An 18,259-nucleotide genomic window follows, 5' to 3' on the forward strand; every position below is an offset into this window, starting at 1 on the left:
AGACCTCCCTCAGTCCCGGTGTGGGACCTTTCTACGGTCTTGGCAGCCATGAAAGGCCCCCCCTTTGAGCCTATCCAATCTGTTAGCCTCAAACATCTGTCTTTCAAAACGGTGTTTTTGATGGCCCTCGCTTCGGTGAAGCGCATAGGCGATCTGCACGCGCTCTCTGTGAGTCCAACGTGCTTGGAGTTTGGGCCCAATGACTCCAAAGTCATACTCAAACCTAAGCACGGCTACGTGCCGAAATCCCTCAACACTCCGTTTAGGGCTCAGGTTATTTCCCTGTCTGCCCTGCCGGGGTCAAACGAGGAAGGGGACTCGAGCTGTCTTTGCCCCGTTAGGGCGTTAAGAGCTTATGTGTCCCGCTCCGCTGCCTTCAGACAGACGGAGCAGCTCTTTGTCTCGTTCAGTGGACGTTCCAAGGGAACGGCTGTTTCGAAACAGAGCCTGTCCAGATGGGTGGTTGACGCCATAACAATGGCTTATACTACCAAGGGCCTTCAGTGCCCGTTGGGCATTAGAGCGCATTCCACGAGAGGCGTTGCCTCATCGTGGGCCTGGTCTAGCGGGATTTCCTTACAGGAAATATGTACGGCGGCGGGCTGGGCCTCGCCGTCTACATTCATAAGGTTCTACAACCTAGAAGTTCCCGCCTTGCAGGCCAGGTTGTTTTCGGTTTAGCCGTATCAGCTGTCTACCACGACACTGATTTCGCAGGCGCACAACGCCACCGAATACTTCACCGCACTTGCAAGCCAAGTGTTTTCGGCGTATTCGAGTCAGCTGTCTAAACACGGCACTGATATCGCAGACGCACAGCGCCGCCGAAGTTCTCTGGGCAGAATTGTGTAAGACCCATGTTTTCCCACATTAGCCAGGCTCCCTCCTGCCTATGTGATGTTATATCGCGTCTAGAACGCACCTATTTGGGCGAAAGTGTGTAAGTCCCACATTTCCCACATTAGCCAGGCTCTCCCTGCCTATGTGACGTTGTATCGCGCTTAAGGGCGCATCCATTGGGCGAAATTACGTAAGACCCACATCTCCCACATCAGCCAGGTTTTTCCCCTGCCTATGTGGCGCTGTTTCGCGCCTAAGGGCGCATATATCTGGGCAAAAATTTGCGTAAGACCCACATTTCCCACATTAGCCAGGCCTCCCCCTGCCTATGTGATGTTATATCGCGTCTTAGGACGCAGCTATCTGAGGGTGGTTGTCCCCCCCCCCCCCCCCCCTCCAGACTCTCCGAAGTCTACCGGGTGATTATGCACTGTATACCTGGACTAGCTTCCAGTGGTCGGTGTTTTCTCATCCCAGCACGCACGGCGTCTTACAAGTGGTTCCCGCAGCGTTCTACGAACGCAGTACGAGAGAACTCTCGTAAGAGAACGTACTCGGTTACTAACGTAACCTCGGTTCTCTCTAGAAGAGGGAACGAGTACTGCGTTCCCTGCCGTGCGCGCGGTTCGCTCTGGTTCGCTTCGGCGATGAAAACCAGTTGAATCAGCCTACTCGAGCTCCTTTTATAGGGGATGGCCACACCCGTTTCGGCGGGATGTGACGAGGAGCGCGCGAAGCGCTCTCATTGGTCTGATATTGCATCAGCCCTCGCTCGATAGGCTCATGCAGTTGCCGCAGAACAGCCAATGAGTGAGCGAGCCGTCTCGCCATGGCTGTGCACTGCTGCAATGCGTTTTACAAATATGAAAATTAAGGATAATTTTGCTTCAGTATTTCCTGAAAAGAGACTTTTCCCGCAGCGTTCTACGAACGCAGTACTCGTTCCCTCTTCTAGAGAGAACCGAGGTTACGTTAGTAACCGAGTACGTTTTATGGCCTTATTTCAGAAACTTTAGTTTTTTGTTTTTTAAAAAAACATGCATAAACATTATTCTCTCAAAAATACAAACATGTACATGCAAGTTGTTCACATATTATGATAGCCCTGTTTGTGCTAAATAGAGTGAATTTACACTTTTGCCATTAATATGTTTATAAGCAACTGAAAAAAGCACAAATGTCAGGGCATGTCAGAACATCTCAAGGACCCCAAAAACCCCTCAGACCCCAGAGGGTTAAGTGAGAGAACTTGCACAATTAGTGGCTGACTAAATACTTTTTTGCCCCACTGTATTTGTCTGGCTGTGCACCTTAAAGGTATGGTTATTAATTTTGAGTTTGTTGTTTGTTTGTTATCTGGATGTGACTGACACTCATGAAAAATATTCTATTTTGTTATAGGGTTTTGGATGTTGATTGCTAGTCGCTGTTCTCTTGTTTGTTTGTTTTTTTGTCGTTTGTTTGTTTGGTTTTATGTGACCATTGTGAACTTGACTGCTCCCTGATTTATTTGTGGTAATTAATTTCCTAGTCAGCTTTATGTGTGGTTGTTGTTTGTTTATTGTTTTTTGTTTTTTTAATGTATTGGTTGATTTGTTGCTGGCTAGTGGAATTGTTTATTTTTCTTTTTTTTTCTCTTTAAATTATGTATTTAATTTAAATTGTTTTTCACCCTTGATTAAGCATCAGGGGGTAGTTCCCCATCGTGGCCAGTGGAGAACTGGGAGTACAATTTAATAGAGCCCTTATAGGTGGGTTGATTCGTGTGGTTACTAATTGTGAATGTGTATCACATACTCCTGTTTGTAGTGAAGGGCCGATGGGGGTTTGTTGGGTTTTCACAGAATGCAGTGAAGTGTCCCCTGTATAGGTAGCTCAGTTTTTTTTGTATTCCTAGTTGGACAAATTGAGAAATTGCTCCCCCTGTCAGCTGAAACAGTTCATGCCCTGAATAATTTTATGGTATTGTTTAATAAATAATATTGTATTTTTTCTTCAATTTATTGTCTTCTGTGATAGATCTGTTTCTTTTCCTTTTTTATATTTTGCCCTAGCGGGTGTTATATAAGTAATTGCTTATTACTAAGACATTTCTAATATGATCTTCTACATGATATGAGATGATGGAGGATCATTTCTCAGAGCAGAATCTCCAGGACTTTACCTCTGGCAGAGATCTTCTTCAGCTCCTCTGTGCAGAAATCCTCCAGTTTGTCCCTCAGCTGACGGACAGATTCTCTCATGCCATCAAAAGAGGAGAGAGAAAAGAAGAGATTGTCATTTCCGTCTGTAGATTCAGGAGGAGCTGAGAGAGACTGGAAACTCTACAGAAAACAGAAATCAAAGCTCATCACCTCCGCACTTCATCAATAACTCCTCAATAATATTCTCCTCAATCCAGCACTTTCACAGCATTAGCTTCATTCTTCTCATATTCATTATATCATACTAGTGCTATAAATTGTAGCGTTTTACACTTGCACTATATGTGAACATTCTAGGAAAACACTTGGATGGTCAAACATGTGGCAATGACATTAATATAAAAGATCAAGGGCATCAATGGCGTCACATGGAAGGACTGAGTAGATTTGATTCATTCTGAATTCTTTGGAACACACCAAACATCACACAAATCAACACTTCAGTCAACGGCTCATTCTGCTCTCATGAAATGTTTGAGTCTCTCTTTGAGTCTCTTGCTAAAGTCCACTATGATCCTGTTCTTCTAGTTCTACCAGAAAGACTCGGGAGATAAAATGATATAACAAGTGTACATTTATTAATAGCTCAGCAAGCATAAATTTTATAAAGTCTTTGGCGTAGGCCCCGTCCTTAGCAAGCACGGCGAGGAATCTGCAAATCCCGCCTGAAGATGAAGGCAGGGGCGCAGCCGACCCCCTGGAGGTAAAGGAAGGGACCATCGTGGTGTAGAGCTTAGATTCTCTGCCCGAGCCCGAGCCCGGACTCGACCCGACCCGACCCGCGGGCCGGGTCGGGCCGATATTTCCCGCCACTGTATTCGGGCCGGGTCGGGTCGGGCCCTTGATAGGCTAAAGCACGTTACGTGTCATGCGCAGCGTCTCGTCCACTCTCACTCGCAGTCTCGCACGCGTGACGCATCACACCTGCTGTGCGTGCTGTAGGCTACTATTCTGCTGCTTAAGTGCAACATGGAGCTTGAAGAAGCAAAGAAAAAAATTTAAACAGAAGAAATAACTTTGAGCAAGTTTGGAGGAAAATCGGAGGTATGGAAACATTTTAAACTAGTCGTGCGGAGTGACAATATGTGTTGGCTTTGTCTCGTGCATTAAATGCGGCACGCTGCTCGCCTATGACAGCAAAAAAAACGGGGACTTCGACGATGAACAGACACATGAAGCAGTCTTGCCATGACAGAAATTATGATAGTAGTCAGCCTCAGGCCTCAATGTCCTCTTTTGTTACTTTTCCGATCCATTCAATTATTTCTGAATAAACAATGTTTACATGCTTCTTCCTTGTCGCATTATTCATACGATAATTAATAAATGCACGCACATGAACTTGATAAATGTTACAGATATGTTTACTATGCACAAACAAATGCCTTTCCTTTACATGTGCAAAATTCAGAATTAAATGAATGTGCTGCAATTTGTACAAAAAGAGTGTCTGTAGTAACCTACGTGTTTTAGCTATTAAATAAGCACATTTAGTTTCAAGTTTGTTAAGTTTCATTTTGAAGAAAGCTTTTCTTTAAAGTGAATTTCGTTTTGTATAAATTGTATCTTAATTTTAATACATTCCAATTGCCTGGATTTAATACATAAAAAGCAATAGGCCTATAGCAGACAATATAATCATGACATGCAATCGCCGGCGCGTCGCGGTCACTTAGCCTACAGTACACCATTTGAAACTCGTAACACACGCTGTCACCGAATTTACAAATCTTGCTTGTTGCTCACACACATATTATGTTGAAATAACAATATGTTGTAGTAACATTATTAATCTTTAAGAATATTTGATTGAATGCTGAATGTTTGTTCAATTTAATAAAATTAAAACTTTAATTGTGATAATTAAAATAACTGAATATTTAATATTGAGTGGGCAATTTTTGCTCATTTATTAATAGTATTTATATAATATATATAACTGCGCAGCTCCCCCTGTAGCTTAAATGATCTAGCACAGCAGCACCTGCGTTAAAAAATATTCTGGCGCCGCCCCTGGTTATAACGGCCCACATATGGTCGGGTTTAAATCGGGCTCGGGCTCATAATTACAGTGAATGTGTCGGGCCGGGCCGGGCTCGGACACAACGTGCTCGGGCTCGGGTAGGGTCGGGCTTGATTTGTTGGGCCCGATCTAAGCTCTATCGTGGTGGTGGTGGTGGGGAGGATGGAGGGAAAGAACCATCTTGGTGGAGGTTGGGGAGGATGGAGGTAATTGGCGCCGTCAGTATCTGCGAACTCAGACGAATGCAAGTACCCTTTCTTTTATACTGAGAGTGTTAACACATGATTGGTTAGAAGTGAGTTAATACATAACGCGCTGATTGAGTCTTCCTGGCAGAACTTAACGCTAAGCTTACATATCTCTGTTACCTGCAGGAAATGGATGTGATCCTGTGTGTGTGAAAGCTGCTCCAGCTCAGCGTCTCTCCTCCTCAGATCATTGATCTCCTGCTCCAGTCGCTCCAGTCGTCCTTCAGCTCGACTCATTGCAGTCTTTTCCTGATCTCTGATCCGCTGTGTCGCCTCAGAGCGGCTTCTCTCAATGGAGCGGATGAGCTCAGTGAAGATCTTCTCACTGTCCTCCACTGCTGTCTGTGCAGAGCGCTGTTACACACACATCACAATCACACAGTGAGCTTCAGTGAGTCCTGACTGAGACTTCTCAAACTTCTCTTCTTCTCCAGACTCACCTTATGAGACACCACAGCCTCTCTCAGCTGCTGAATATCTTTCTCTCTCTGCTGGATCCTCTGCTGGAACGACCTCTGCGTCTCCTTCAGCTGGTGCTAAAGGACAAACCAATGACAGTAGAAACATCACACAAATCATCAGGTAAACAGATATGAATCGAGTATCAGTGAAGTGGTGAGACTGAGGGGTTAAAGATCTTACATGGTAAGGTTATTTTCATCAATTTATTTAATCAATTTTATAAGTATAGTTCACCCAGAAATGTAAATTATTTCATTGTTTACTCATCCTCATGTCTTTCCAAACTTATATGATTTTCTCTTGCATAACACAAAATAATGTATTATGAATAATGTCTCTGTTTCTAGGGCTAAAACAGCATTCAGACAGTGAGGGTGAAAAGAGAAATTAAATATGTAAATGTATTGTAGTAGACCCATAAACAAAATAAGCCTGTAAATGAGTATTATGAGACTCCTTTAAGTTCATACCTGTTTCTCTGTCCTCTGAGCTGCAGCTGATCCAGTGTCGTGGTTTTTATGCTCATCAATCGTACATAGCAGACATATACACTTCTGATCAGTGTTGCAGAAAACCTCAAGGAGTTTGTCGTGTTTCTGGCAGATCATCTCCTGCAGTCGTCCAGTGGCATCTGTCAGATTGTGTCTCTTTCTTTTAAAGAAACTCTCATGTTGTTCAAGGTGATTCAGACAGTAAGAGTTCAGACACCCCAGACAGGACTTGACGGCTTTTCGTTTTCTTCCATTACAGACGTCACACTGCACATCTCCAGCTCCAGCGTAACGGTCAGCAGGAAGTTTAGTCTTCAGTTTCTCGAGCACTTCAGCCAGAATGGTGTTTTTAGCTAAAGCAGGTCTTGGACTGAAGGTCTGATTGCACTGAGGGCAGCTGTAGACTCTCTTCTCATTCTCCTGATCCCAGCAGCCTGTAATACAGATCTTACAGAAACTGTGTCCACAGGTAATGGTCACTGGATCCTTCAGGAGATCCAGACACACTGGACACAGGAACTCATCCTGAGTAATTCTGGCTTCTGCCATTTTACTGGAAAAATACAGAGATGCAAACACACAACAGTTTAACTTCACTTCAGTTTCTCTTTTCCTGAACTGAAACTGTTTCTTGTTTCCTGGTTCTGTGTTTAAGTACTGTGTGCAAAACAGGCGTGTCTGTAAAGCAGCTTCCTCACTCCTAGTCCCACACACATTGTGTTTAATCAGTCTCAGACACACACTCAAAGAATAGAAGTTACTGAGAAGCAAGACAACACCCTTAATAGTTCATTAATTCTGTTTCATAAATACTTCACTGGTACTGCAGGACTGAAAACTGTCCAGTTCATCATAGGGCTGGGACGATACACCTCCCAATTCGATACTATCACGATACTTGGGTGCCGATACGATATGTATTACGATTTTTAAGAATTGCGATTCTACATTTACTGTGATTCGATTTTGCAATGTATTGCGATTGTTCTATTATTATTTTTAATACTAGACCCTTGGGAACAGTTGAATCATACACTAATACATGATGTATAAGATGAGTCATATTTACAAAAACAATTCATCTCATGGCAGCAAGTCTGTTGTCAATGGTAATGATTTTGCGAAGTTATTTTAACCTTTCTTACTGTTTTTCAGTAATAATAGGAGGACGTTTACATGTATAGAGCTCAAAGACCACAAATGTAAAGTGAATCACTCACATTTAATGTTTGCTTTATGCAAAGTAAATGTTTTTTTAAATTGCTGTTTCATAATTAATTGACAGTATTATGGAATATGCAAACTTTTATATTATAAATATGCCTTTTTGTGTATGAAGCAATTATGTATTGGAGTCAACCATAATGGTGACCTTATATAATGGAAGTGTTTTTGTAAAGCAAGACACCAGAAGTTGTTGTTGTAAAATCATTTATTGAGAAAATGGTTTATAAAGAAATGTGTCGTCTATGTGTTGCGGACGAGATACAGAATGTGTTGAAGAAAAGGTCCAGAAGAAGGAGGATGAAGAGGCAAAGGCTTTAATGACCAAGTCCTAGGGGGTTTCCAGGAGGAGATTACCAATGAACAAGTTTTAGGAAGTTTCCAGTAGGGGATAACCAATGAACAAGTTTTAGGGAGTTTCCAGGAGGGGATTTCTGAAGATGTCAAAAAATTGATGGACATTAAAAAGAGCTGGAATGAAGATGTCCAGTCAGACGCTGATTCACCAAGGACGGCCTCTCCGGTGTTAGATGCCTTGCCATTGTGCCTCATGAAGTTAAAAGTTTGTAAATTATTTGGTTTTGATTTACTTTTATTTTTATTTTATATATTAGTCCCTTTTATGTAAACTAGTTAACCTGTATTTAATAAAAAATATATATAATTGAAATTAAGAAACTCGCCTGCCATAAGTCTCAGTTTAACAAAGATTGAGCTGTACTAACCACGGAGAAGTCTTCTGTGATCTAAATATTGTAAGTATGGAAATTCAAATGCTTATTATTTAGGACAGATATGACTTACTTTACCTAACCTGAGAATAATTAAAATAAGGTTAAAGGTGTTTAAAATTACGCACCATAAAACAATAGAAATGAATGGTATTCATAATTTTCAATTTAGAAGTAGATATTGGGTTTAATATTCACACAAAATATCTTTTTGTTTAGGAATCGTATTGTATTTTTCTTAATTCGATGCATGACATGTAGTAATGAATGTCCAGCGTGGATCTTCTCAGCGCTAGTATTTAGGTGTGTTCGACATTGGCTGCGGCTGTATTTAACAAACATTTCATATACAATATAATTGAACATGTTTGTAGGTCTATATTGTCTCATTTATCATTGTAGCCTGATTTAAGTTGATTTTCTGTATACTGTATATTTATTTTTGGACTGATAGTGGTTAATAAAGTCAAATAATGTTATGCGAGAGAGTCAGTGATGATATCATTGTGTTCCTGTCAGTCAGTGTTAGAGGAACGGTGTAAAAACTCAGGCTTAGCCTGACAGTTGGCCTGCCCTGGACCAGGTTAGTTTCCCAGCATGAGTTGCCAGAGTAAGTTTGCTTTATGAAACAGAATCCACCAGAGTTACCAAAATAAGCCTGGCTTGTATTCTAATCTTGTTTTATGTAACAGCCATCTGGATAACAATAACAATAACAATATATCACAATATAGATTTTTATAGATATTTTAGTTATTTCATTTTTGTGAACAGATACAACAGATCAAAGATAGAAATTAAATTAAGTTTTTCAGGTACAGCATGCTTCTTTAACAGAAATCCTGACAGAGGTCATAATCCTGTGGGATTGGCTCATCTTTCAGGAAGGTCAAAGGTCATCGTATAGATCACATGGGTCACTCTGCTGCTAGATGCAGAAGAAGCTAATGAGAGGGTACTTCTCAATATCCCTCCTCGTCTCCTCTCTCCTCCGTCCTCCATCCTATGACCCGGAAACCGATCGAGCTCAGCCATCTTGATGGACATCTTAATTCTCTAATTGCACCGCGAGGAGTCGAGGATCGAGGAGTGAGGAAGCTTCCTGAGGAGTCATGAGCGAGGATACACAGGTGTATCCTATGCGGAAGAGTTTTATCGACTAAAACGTGATGCACGTATAAATTCTCCTCCCCCTTCACATCGGTCACAATAATTTTGATTTATACTTTACCTTTGCAGTTTATATAAACCACACATCTCACCTATTTCAACAGGGTATCTTGCTTTATTAATATTTATTATGAATTTCTTAAATAACCAAACTTATTTATCTGGATTGAACTGATGATGATCCGACTCAATCTTGTTTTAATCTTTTCTCAGAGCTGTCAGAGCATCAGGTCTGTTCAGGAGGAGGTTTATTTACAGTAAACTGGATTAGATCAGAATAATTGTGCTCTTACTTTCACTGATCAAGGGTTTACAGTGCGATCAGAGGATCTGGGTTTATATATTTCACATTTATTAATAAACTGACTTTTATCAATTTTACAACAACTTTTTATTGAACGATACATTTTCAATTGAAAGGTAATTTACACACACACATACACAATGATCTTACTGTCTATATGAGGATTAATTTATTTCATGTTATTTCACTGACAGAAGGTCAGCTGTGTTATTAATGTAATGGAGAGAAAATTAGAGACTCTAGAACATCTCACTGTTACTGATTTATCATACAACTCAAAGCATTATGGGTAGAATCTCTCATCAGTCTATTCTCATTCATCAACACAGTTTCACTGATGATCCAGGATAAACCCCAAACCCAGGATAGAGTGTGTGTGTGAATGTGGTCTGGACTGTGTGGATGAGGCTCATTTTGTTTCTTTTGACGTTGTAGAAGGACAGAGTTCCTGCACTGTGATCCACATACACTCCTATTCTCCTGTAATCCACACACACTCCTATTCTCCTGCTGATGGACTTTACAGGGAGTTTAGTCTTTATGTTATTGTGCCAGAATGAGTATCTGTAGTAAGAGCAGAACAAACTCCAGGACTGATTATTAGATCCAAATCCACACTCTTGACCCGATCCCTTCCTGCTGATGCTCTTATATGACACTGATATACACAAACTCCCACTCCCACTCCACTCAATCTCCCAGTAACAGCGTCCACACACACTCTCTCTACACAACACCTGCCACACATTATCAAATCTGTCTGGATTAGCAGGATATGGCTGGACTGTGTTAGTGCCAGTAATCTCTCTGTTCCCCTCAGACAGACTTGGGGCCCTATCTTGCACCCAGCGCAATTGACTTTGTACACCGACGCATGTATCATTCCTATTTTGCGCCCGCGCAAAGCGCGTTTTTTCTTCCACAGAAGCACGTCGTTAAACTAGGGAATGAACTTGCGCTCCCTGGGCGGTTCAGCTCAAAGAGGAGGCGTGTTCCAGCGCAAACGTTCCTTCATGCTATTTTGCAGGTTTAGAAAACTGTTGCGCCACTAACCAGGAAAAAATGGTTTAAAGTCAGTGGCGCGTTGCGCATGTTATTCATATGCTATTTTAAGGGCGCATGCTTGGCCATAATCAATGTAGCGTGTGCACAACGCGCATACACTTTGATTCTCTCATCTACACAGAAGCAGCAGTTTTCCTTTTTGCAAATTATACATTATTATGATAGATAGATAGATAGATAGATAGATAGATAGATAGATAGATAGCCTATACAATTTATTATAAAAGCATACATCTAGCTTACACATTTACCCAAATTATCATATGCCTTTTTAACCGAAGTTAATTTGGGTGGGTTTCTCCATCCTCAACGTCCCTGACGAGAGCGTTGCTCTCCTCGGCTGTGAACCGCTCCTGGCGCGCGTCTGGCAAATCCGCCGTTATAATAGGAATCCGCTTTAGAACAAGCGCGCCTGCTCTTAAAGGGAATGTGAGATGACGCTCTGATTGGTTTATTTCACGTTACGCCCAAACCACACCTATGAATAATGAAGCTACTTCAGACCAACCCATTTTAGATTTGCGCCTGGCGCAAGAGTCATTTATCCCGCCGGGAAAATAGCAACAGCGCCAAGACCCGCCCACATAGTTACTTGCGCTTTGCGCTTTGACACTTGCGTTTCAGATCGTTAAAATAGGGCCCAAAGGGCTTTATTCACTGTGTTCAGATCCAGAGTGAAACGATGGGAATCTGATGGAGAGAAAACACATCAGAATCAGGAATTATGAATCTGTCAGATCTGTCTGATATCCTGTGCAAATCAACATTATCATTATCCATCATCCAGGTCCCTGACACCCCCCTCTTAATAAAATATTGTCTAATTGTCTTCCCTGAATATTAATGTTGATTATTATTCTGTTTATTATAATAAGGCCTATTATTATATTTACATTATTCAAATGGTAGAATGAATTTACCTTTAATTTTATCTTATTTTTTTATAGAAACTGATACATTAATTTAGCAAGGATCCATTAAATTGATAAACCAATAAGTGTAATAATATGATTTAAAAGGTTTTGAAGTATTGTAGGCCTATTGTTGGGGATTTTCAGTGTTTTCAGCCTTAGGTGATCTTGAGCTTTTTAAATTTCCATCTGATGAATCAAGAATTAAAGAGAATTGATACAAAATCCTATATAGGATAAAAACATTGTTGAATATTTTTTTTACTGAAGAGTTTGTTTGGTTTTCCTTTCCTGAAACTCTTGAAAAGCTTTTTTTTTTATTTTTTTTTTATTTTTACTACTGTGATGTTACCTCTAAAAATCTTGGATCAATGTTTTTAATTGGCTTTCAGTGAAAAATAATCATATTTAGATTACACTTTCTTTTAAGGTGACATTGTACTTACTCTAGTAAGTACTGAGTAATATCAATTAACTACATGTACTTACTATAGAGTTACAGTTAATGTTTGGTTTATGGTTAGTTACTTGTAATTATGCACAATTTACTGTTATTACTATAGTAAGTACATGTAGTAACGTGTAACCACGTCACCTTAAAATAAAGTGTTACCCATATTTATCCCTTAGTTTTAGTTATCCTGTTTTTGAAGAATAGGTTGAATCCCCAGTTTAGGCCTGTCCTGATTTACATCTTTGTTAAAGACACGAGTCTTGCTTTTTTGGATGTCAGTAAGTATGATATAGTTGTGCTCTTTTTCCCACTTTGTAAATGTGCAGTAAAACGACAGTAAAGACATTTAAAATGTTAATAAACATGTATATTTTAAATCATTTAAAATAACTCACATTTCTATTTTTCATTTCATATTTCTATTTCAATCTTTCTGTTCATCAAAAAGTCCAGATAAAAACACCTCCATACATTCCAGATTATTATTTTACATTTTAAAATATATTAAAATAGTAAACAGTTATTTTAATTAGTAATAACATTCCACAATATTATTGTTTTTACTGTATTTTTGATCAAACAAGTTAAGTCTTCTTTCAAAAACACGTTTTATAAAAAAAAGTTTATAAAAGCTACTTAACCCTCTGAGGTCTAAGGGCATTTTTTTTTACTTTTTCTTTGATTTTACATATTAAACTTATTAAATTCACCTTTTAAAGGCAATTACATAACATAATCCCATGTGTTTTATATCAAAATGTGCAGAGAAAACCCAGCTCTCTTACTGATGAGCTCAGCACTTGTCATAGAGCATTGTGTAAAGAGAGAGAGAGAGAGAGATAATTTGGCTCTAATTTGACTTTTTTTAAATTCTTCAAATCTCTTGTGGAAACATACCTGTGGCGAGTACGACGAGGTCGAGGGCCGTGGGAGGACGGCACGAGGCCGGGGGCGTGATTGATAATGAGCGACATGTGTGCAACGCACCAGTCTCGCATCTCTCACGGAGGAGCGGAAGTTTAAAGGAGGAGCGACGACAGTGAAGAGCGAGAGAGGAACAGGCCTGTGTTTTAGTGTTTTGTTTCTGTTGTTTCTGTTTTGTGTGGCCAGCAGTCGTCCGTGAGGGGCTGCTGGCTTTTACCTTCATTTTGTATTTGGTTTATTTTTATCATTAAAATATGTTGAATGTTCGCCGGTTCCCGCCTCCTTCTTCCCATAACATCTGAAACCCATTACACTGGTGCCGAAACCCGGGAGGAAGGAGGGACACGCTGTCGGAGAGCCCTCGCTGCTGAGGGGGATCGCGGTGCTGAGGAGGTCGGGCAGCACGAGGGAGCGATGGCCGCCGATTGCTGCCCGAGGCGATGGTGCTGGAGCGATGGAAGATCTGGTGGGACGGAGAGCTCCCTGCCGTGCTCCTCGGTCGAGGAGGGGTGGCTGCCGTCCGAGAGAGAGCGGAGGAGTCGCTCCCGTTCGCCATGGGCCGGAGCCTGTTGCCATCGGCTATGATGGAGGCGGAGCAGGGAACGGGAGACTCGCTGCCGTCTGCCCTCGACCGGAGGAGCCATCGCCGTCCGCCAGGAGGCGGAGGAGCGTCGAGCCATCCCCCAACGGATGTTCAGTGCCATCGCATGGCACCGCGAGTGACTCTCAGCTGGTTGAGGACCAAGCTGCAGTGTGTCCGGGAACCGGATCAAGATTTTTTAAAAAAAAATTTCTCTCTCGTCTGTCGCTCCTCGTGCTTCCGTTTCCTTTTCCCTCACCTCATCTATCCATACCCCCAGCCCAGGTACCGCAGCCGCCGTGATTGGGGGGAGGGGGAGTAGGCGCAGTCTCGTGGGTGTACCCCGGCCTGCGAGGGGCGATGGGGGTATGTGGCGAGCACGACGACATTTTGAAAAATCGTTTTTTAGTACAAGTGTGACTGTGACTCTACCTTCACCAAATGTTTGAGGGACTGAGATAAAATAGGACTAAAATAACTTCCTACTACATATCAAGCTTTATGGGATGTGTGCAAATGAAAAAGTAGCATTACAACAGGTCTTTCATTCAAACAAAACATTTACTTTGTGAAAAAAACTCACTACTAACAATAATCACAAAATGTACACATTTTCATGTTTTCTTGTCTACATTACATGGCAACTTTTCAACAGGGGCGTCACTAGGCCCTTTTTAGGGGGGCTTCAGCTTCTGCCCAGCCCCCCTAAAAAATATTTGATTAATACATTTTTGATCGCTTCAGTCCCCTTTTAAAAAACTCATTTGAAACGGCGGAAAGCTGCGTCAAGTTTCGGCTCCTCCCCTTATCTTGAGTCTGCTTGGATTTAGCGCATTTTTCAATCTGCAGGGGCGCCGAGCGAACATCAGAGAGTACAAGGTGCATTTATTGATAGATTGCTATGATATTACAATCTGCATTGGTGCAGTTCTTTGTCATAAATGCATTGCCGTTTACATAATGTAATGTTACTAGAGCATTGGGAGCAACACATGACGGTTCGGTTTCTCATCTGAGCGCGAATTTTAGCAGCACGACTGACGCTTCAGTAAACGGTCAAGTGCGAGTTAAGAATAAGTAGCTAAACTAAACATTTTATATTTGACAGTTTTTTAGGTCATAAATGTTAAACGAATGACAAAAATAATTAGAAAACTAATAAACTTTTGTCTAATAACGTGTAATTATGTCATTGTGAGGGGACAAGAAACATTAACAAAGCAGTTTTCATAGGCACAGGATTAATAATGCATGTGTACATGTTGAGAATTAATATAATACAATTTGTAGCCTTCAGTAAATTAAAAAAGTCCAGCTTTAGGAGGGGAAGAGACAGGGCAAGATCAGGAGACTGAGAGAAAAAGACAGAGTAATGGAGATGAGGAGAGAGCAGGTTTTAACCCTTAAAGACCCTGTAAAGGCAATTCTAAAAAAAAAATCTAAACACATTATAAATGTTAGAAATGTATTGCTAAAACATATTACAAAGACTGTGAACTGTGAAGTGCTGAATTGTGGAGTTAGACCGTTAAACAGTTTTTCACCATTGCTGTGTTACGGATTTTCTGGGCGGGGCTAAAACGGGGGCTCGATGACGCACTGAGGCCCCCTGAGCTCCTGGACACGCCCCTTGATGACGCACTGGAGCCCCTGACGCTGGCCCCTCCCCTAACAATATAAATAGAGCAGATTCACATCAGTTTGCCGCTCAATCGCGAGTTACTGTCAGTATTATATACTACAGCTTTCTACATTCTCTGTTACAGCCTACAGTTTGCTAACTAGCTATGCCTTCGTCACGGAAATGCGTACTACCTGGATGCGATCGCGTTCAAAACAGATCGGTGTTCTTGTTTAAATTTCCGAAAAACGATCACATCAAGAAAAGGTGGATTAATTTTGTGAAGAGCCAACTTGATGGAGAGTTGAGGATCACCACCAAAACCCGCCTCTGTAGTGATCATTTTACACGAGATAGTTTTATTAACTTTAGTCGGAGACAACTGGGATTTACTGATAATCCTGTAGCGGTGACAGTTGAGTGTGACGACGGCAGCTTTCCCGCGAGTGGGCGTGGTTTCAGCGCAGCCAGCGGACACGCCCGCAGCGTTTGAGAGTAGAGACTACTGCTCAATTTTTCAATATTTTGATAGCTTATTTTATGTACTTGACAGCTTTTTTTATCATTCAAATTTGGCTGGGTGGCTAATAACACATTTTTCTGTGGTGTGACAAATTCAGAACACATACTTAATTTTGACTTTACAGGGACTTTAAAGGGTTTCTGTATCTTGGAGGATACAGACATTTATCAGGCTGTAGGGGGAAGGGCCATGGGGGGATGGGCATTATGTGGTTGCTGAGTTGATGAGAAACACTGATCGGGTGATGGGTCATGTAATCAGGTCATGTGACTTTATGCCAACATTCCAAACATTTGTATCAAAATCCAAAATGGCAGCATACGTGGACAAAGACACTGGCCATGAGGTAAGTGTTTTTATATTTTCACAATTATGATATTTTAGAGTGATTTTGTTTTAGAAAATAGTTTTTTAAGGATAGTTTTACATGTTCTTGTGCATATTTTTAAAATAATCGTCTCACAACTTTGATTATCAGCCATTGAATGTCTGTATCCTGGGGGATACATTGCCCATATAAGGGTATTTAACAGGGCTGATCACTCACAGATATTCTTATGTTCTGAGGCCTGTTCTCTACATATATTTAATAGGATAAATGATTACTTTTTTATTTTACTCTCAAATGTGTATTATTGATGAATTCAACATGTTTTCAGGGAATTTCTGTCAGCAGTTTCTACAGTACAAGAAAGAGAGAGGTGAACTCTGTAGTTTTGCCACCTGATGGTTCATCAGATTCTGAGGAGGGATCCAGTGAGGAAGTCGAGGAAGATGAGCTGTATAGGCCTACAGAGGGACAGTGTGAGGATGACAGGAGCAGTGACAATTTGAATGGCAGCTCTAGTGATGAGGCCGAGGAAGGAGCATTGCAGAATAAACAAGCAAACCAAAATAAACGAAGGAAGATGTTTAGGTAATTAGATAATTAGGTAATTAATGTTTAGATGTTTAGAGGAAGATTTCAAATTGTTATGTGAAAGATCTAGTGGTTTTGCTGTACATAATGTATGTGTGTCCACATGATGTGTGTTATGGTGATATGTTAGTAAATGAGTGGAGGGAAGAGGAAAGGAACCCACCTTCCCAATACTTTATTTCACACACACACACACACACACACACACACACACACACGCACACACACACACACACACACACATACACACACACGCATACACACACATACACACACACACACGCGCGCACGCACACACGCACACACACACACACACACACACACACAACAACACACAGGAGTTTGTGTAAAATTGCATATACTTAGGTGGTTTATGTTGAAGATTGGGGAAATATTGATATAATTTTTCCTTTTCAATAGTTGGAGAAAAACTGAGTTTGAGCACCAGTCCGCTGCTACACAAAGCTGCTTCACTGCACCAGACGAGCTCTCCAGTCCACTAATGTACTTCTCCAAATTCTTCGACAAGGACATCTTTGAAGTCATTGCTCAGCAGACAAACTTGTATTCCTGTCAGCTCATTGGATGCAGCATCAACACTAATGTGTCTGAAATCAAGGCTTTCATTGGAATGAAGCTGATCATGGGTATAGTGAAAATGCCTGCAATGGAAAACTACTGGGCAACAGATACAAGATATAATAAAGTAGCAGATGTCATGCCACTCAAGAGGTACAAATGTTTGTCCAGGATGCTCCACTTTCAAGACAACATGAGCTCTGAGTCCAGTGAAGATCACCTTGTGAAAATAAGGCCTGTACTGGACCACATGAGGAGCAAGTGCATGGAAATGGAGAGTGAGAACCAGTTCTCAATTGATGAAATGATGGTTCCTTACAAAGGAAAAAAAGCTGGAAGTCTGCGGCAGTATCTACCCAGTAAACCCAAAAAATGGGGTTTCAAGATCTTTGTCCGTGCTGGTGTGTCTGGATTTGTGTATGACTTCATGGTCTATACAGGGAAGTCTACATTTGATGGTTCTACTCAAACTCAAGGCAAAGAGTTTGGGTTAGGTGCAAATGTTGTCCTGCAGTTGTGCAAAACCATCAGAAACCCCTCCGACTGCGTTGTCTACTTCGACAATTTTTTCACATTGTTGAGATTGGTAACACATCTAAACGATTCTATGGGCCTCAGAAGTTTGGGCACTATTCGAAGGAACCGCTTGATGGGTTGCAGCGTAGAAGAAGATCGAGACCTCCTACGAAGAGGAAGAGGCAGCTTCGACTTTCGTGTTGACAACGATGCAAAGCTGGCTGTGGTCAAATGGGCCGACAACAAAACAGTCACTTTGGTGAGCTCCTGTGCGTCTGTCAACCCTGTTGGCCAAGTGAGACGCTACTCTAAAGAGGAGAAGAAAAAGATAAGTGTGCCATGCCCCAAGATTGTGTCTGAATACAATACTCATATGGGAGGAGTGGATTTGGCAGATATGATGATTGCCCTGTATCGCACTCCAGCAAAGTCCCATCGGTGGTACATGGGCATATTTTGGCAGATAGTTG

General features: G+C 41.3%; 1 protein-coding gene across 3 annotated transcripts in view; it reads right to left on the bottom strand.

Annotated features, from left to right (window-relative positions):
* The window catches only part of LOC308689618 (E3 ubiquitin/ISG15 ligase TRIM25-like), a 35,421-nt gene extending 28,533 nt beyond the window's left edge, over positions 1-6,888 (bottom strand). For all 3 annotated transcript variants that reach the window (XM_081363433.1, XM_081363432.1, XM_081363434.1), the window contains exons 1-4: positions 6,248-6,888; positions 5,756-5,851; positions 5,436-5,669; positions 3,005-3,164 (exon numbers count right to left, since the gene is read on the bottom strand). In XM_081363433.1, the coding sequence (XP_081219559.1) occupies positions 3,005-3,164; positions 5,436-5,669; positions 5,756-5,851; positions 6,248-6,817 (1,060 nt within the window). In that variant the 5' untranslated portion in view covers positions 6,818-6,888. The remainder of the gene's footprint in view (positions 1-3,004; positions 3,165-5,435; positions 5,670-5,755; positions 5,852-6,247) is intronic.
* Positions 6,889-18,259: the final 11,371 nt, after the last annotated feature.

This window comes from Scardinius erythrophthalmus (genome assembly GCF_964197995.2).
Source record: "Scardinius erythrophthalmus genome assembly, chromosome: 4".
NCBI classification, from domain to species: Eukaryota; Metazoa; Chordata; class Actinopteri; order Cypriniformes; family Leuciscidae; genus Scardinius; species Scardinius erythrophthalmus.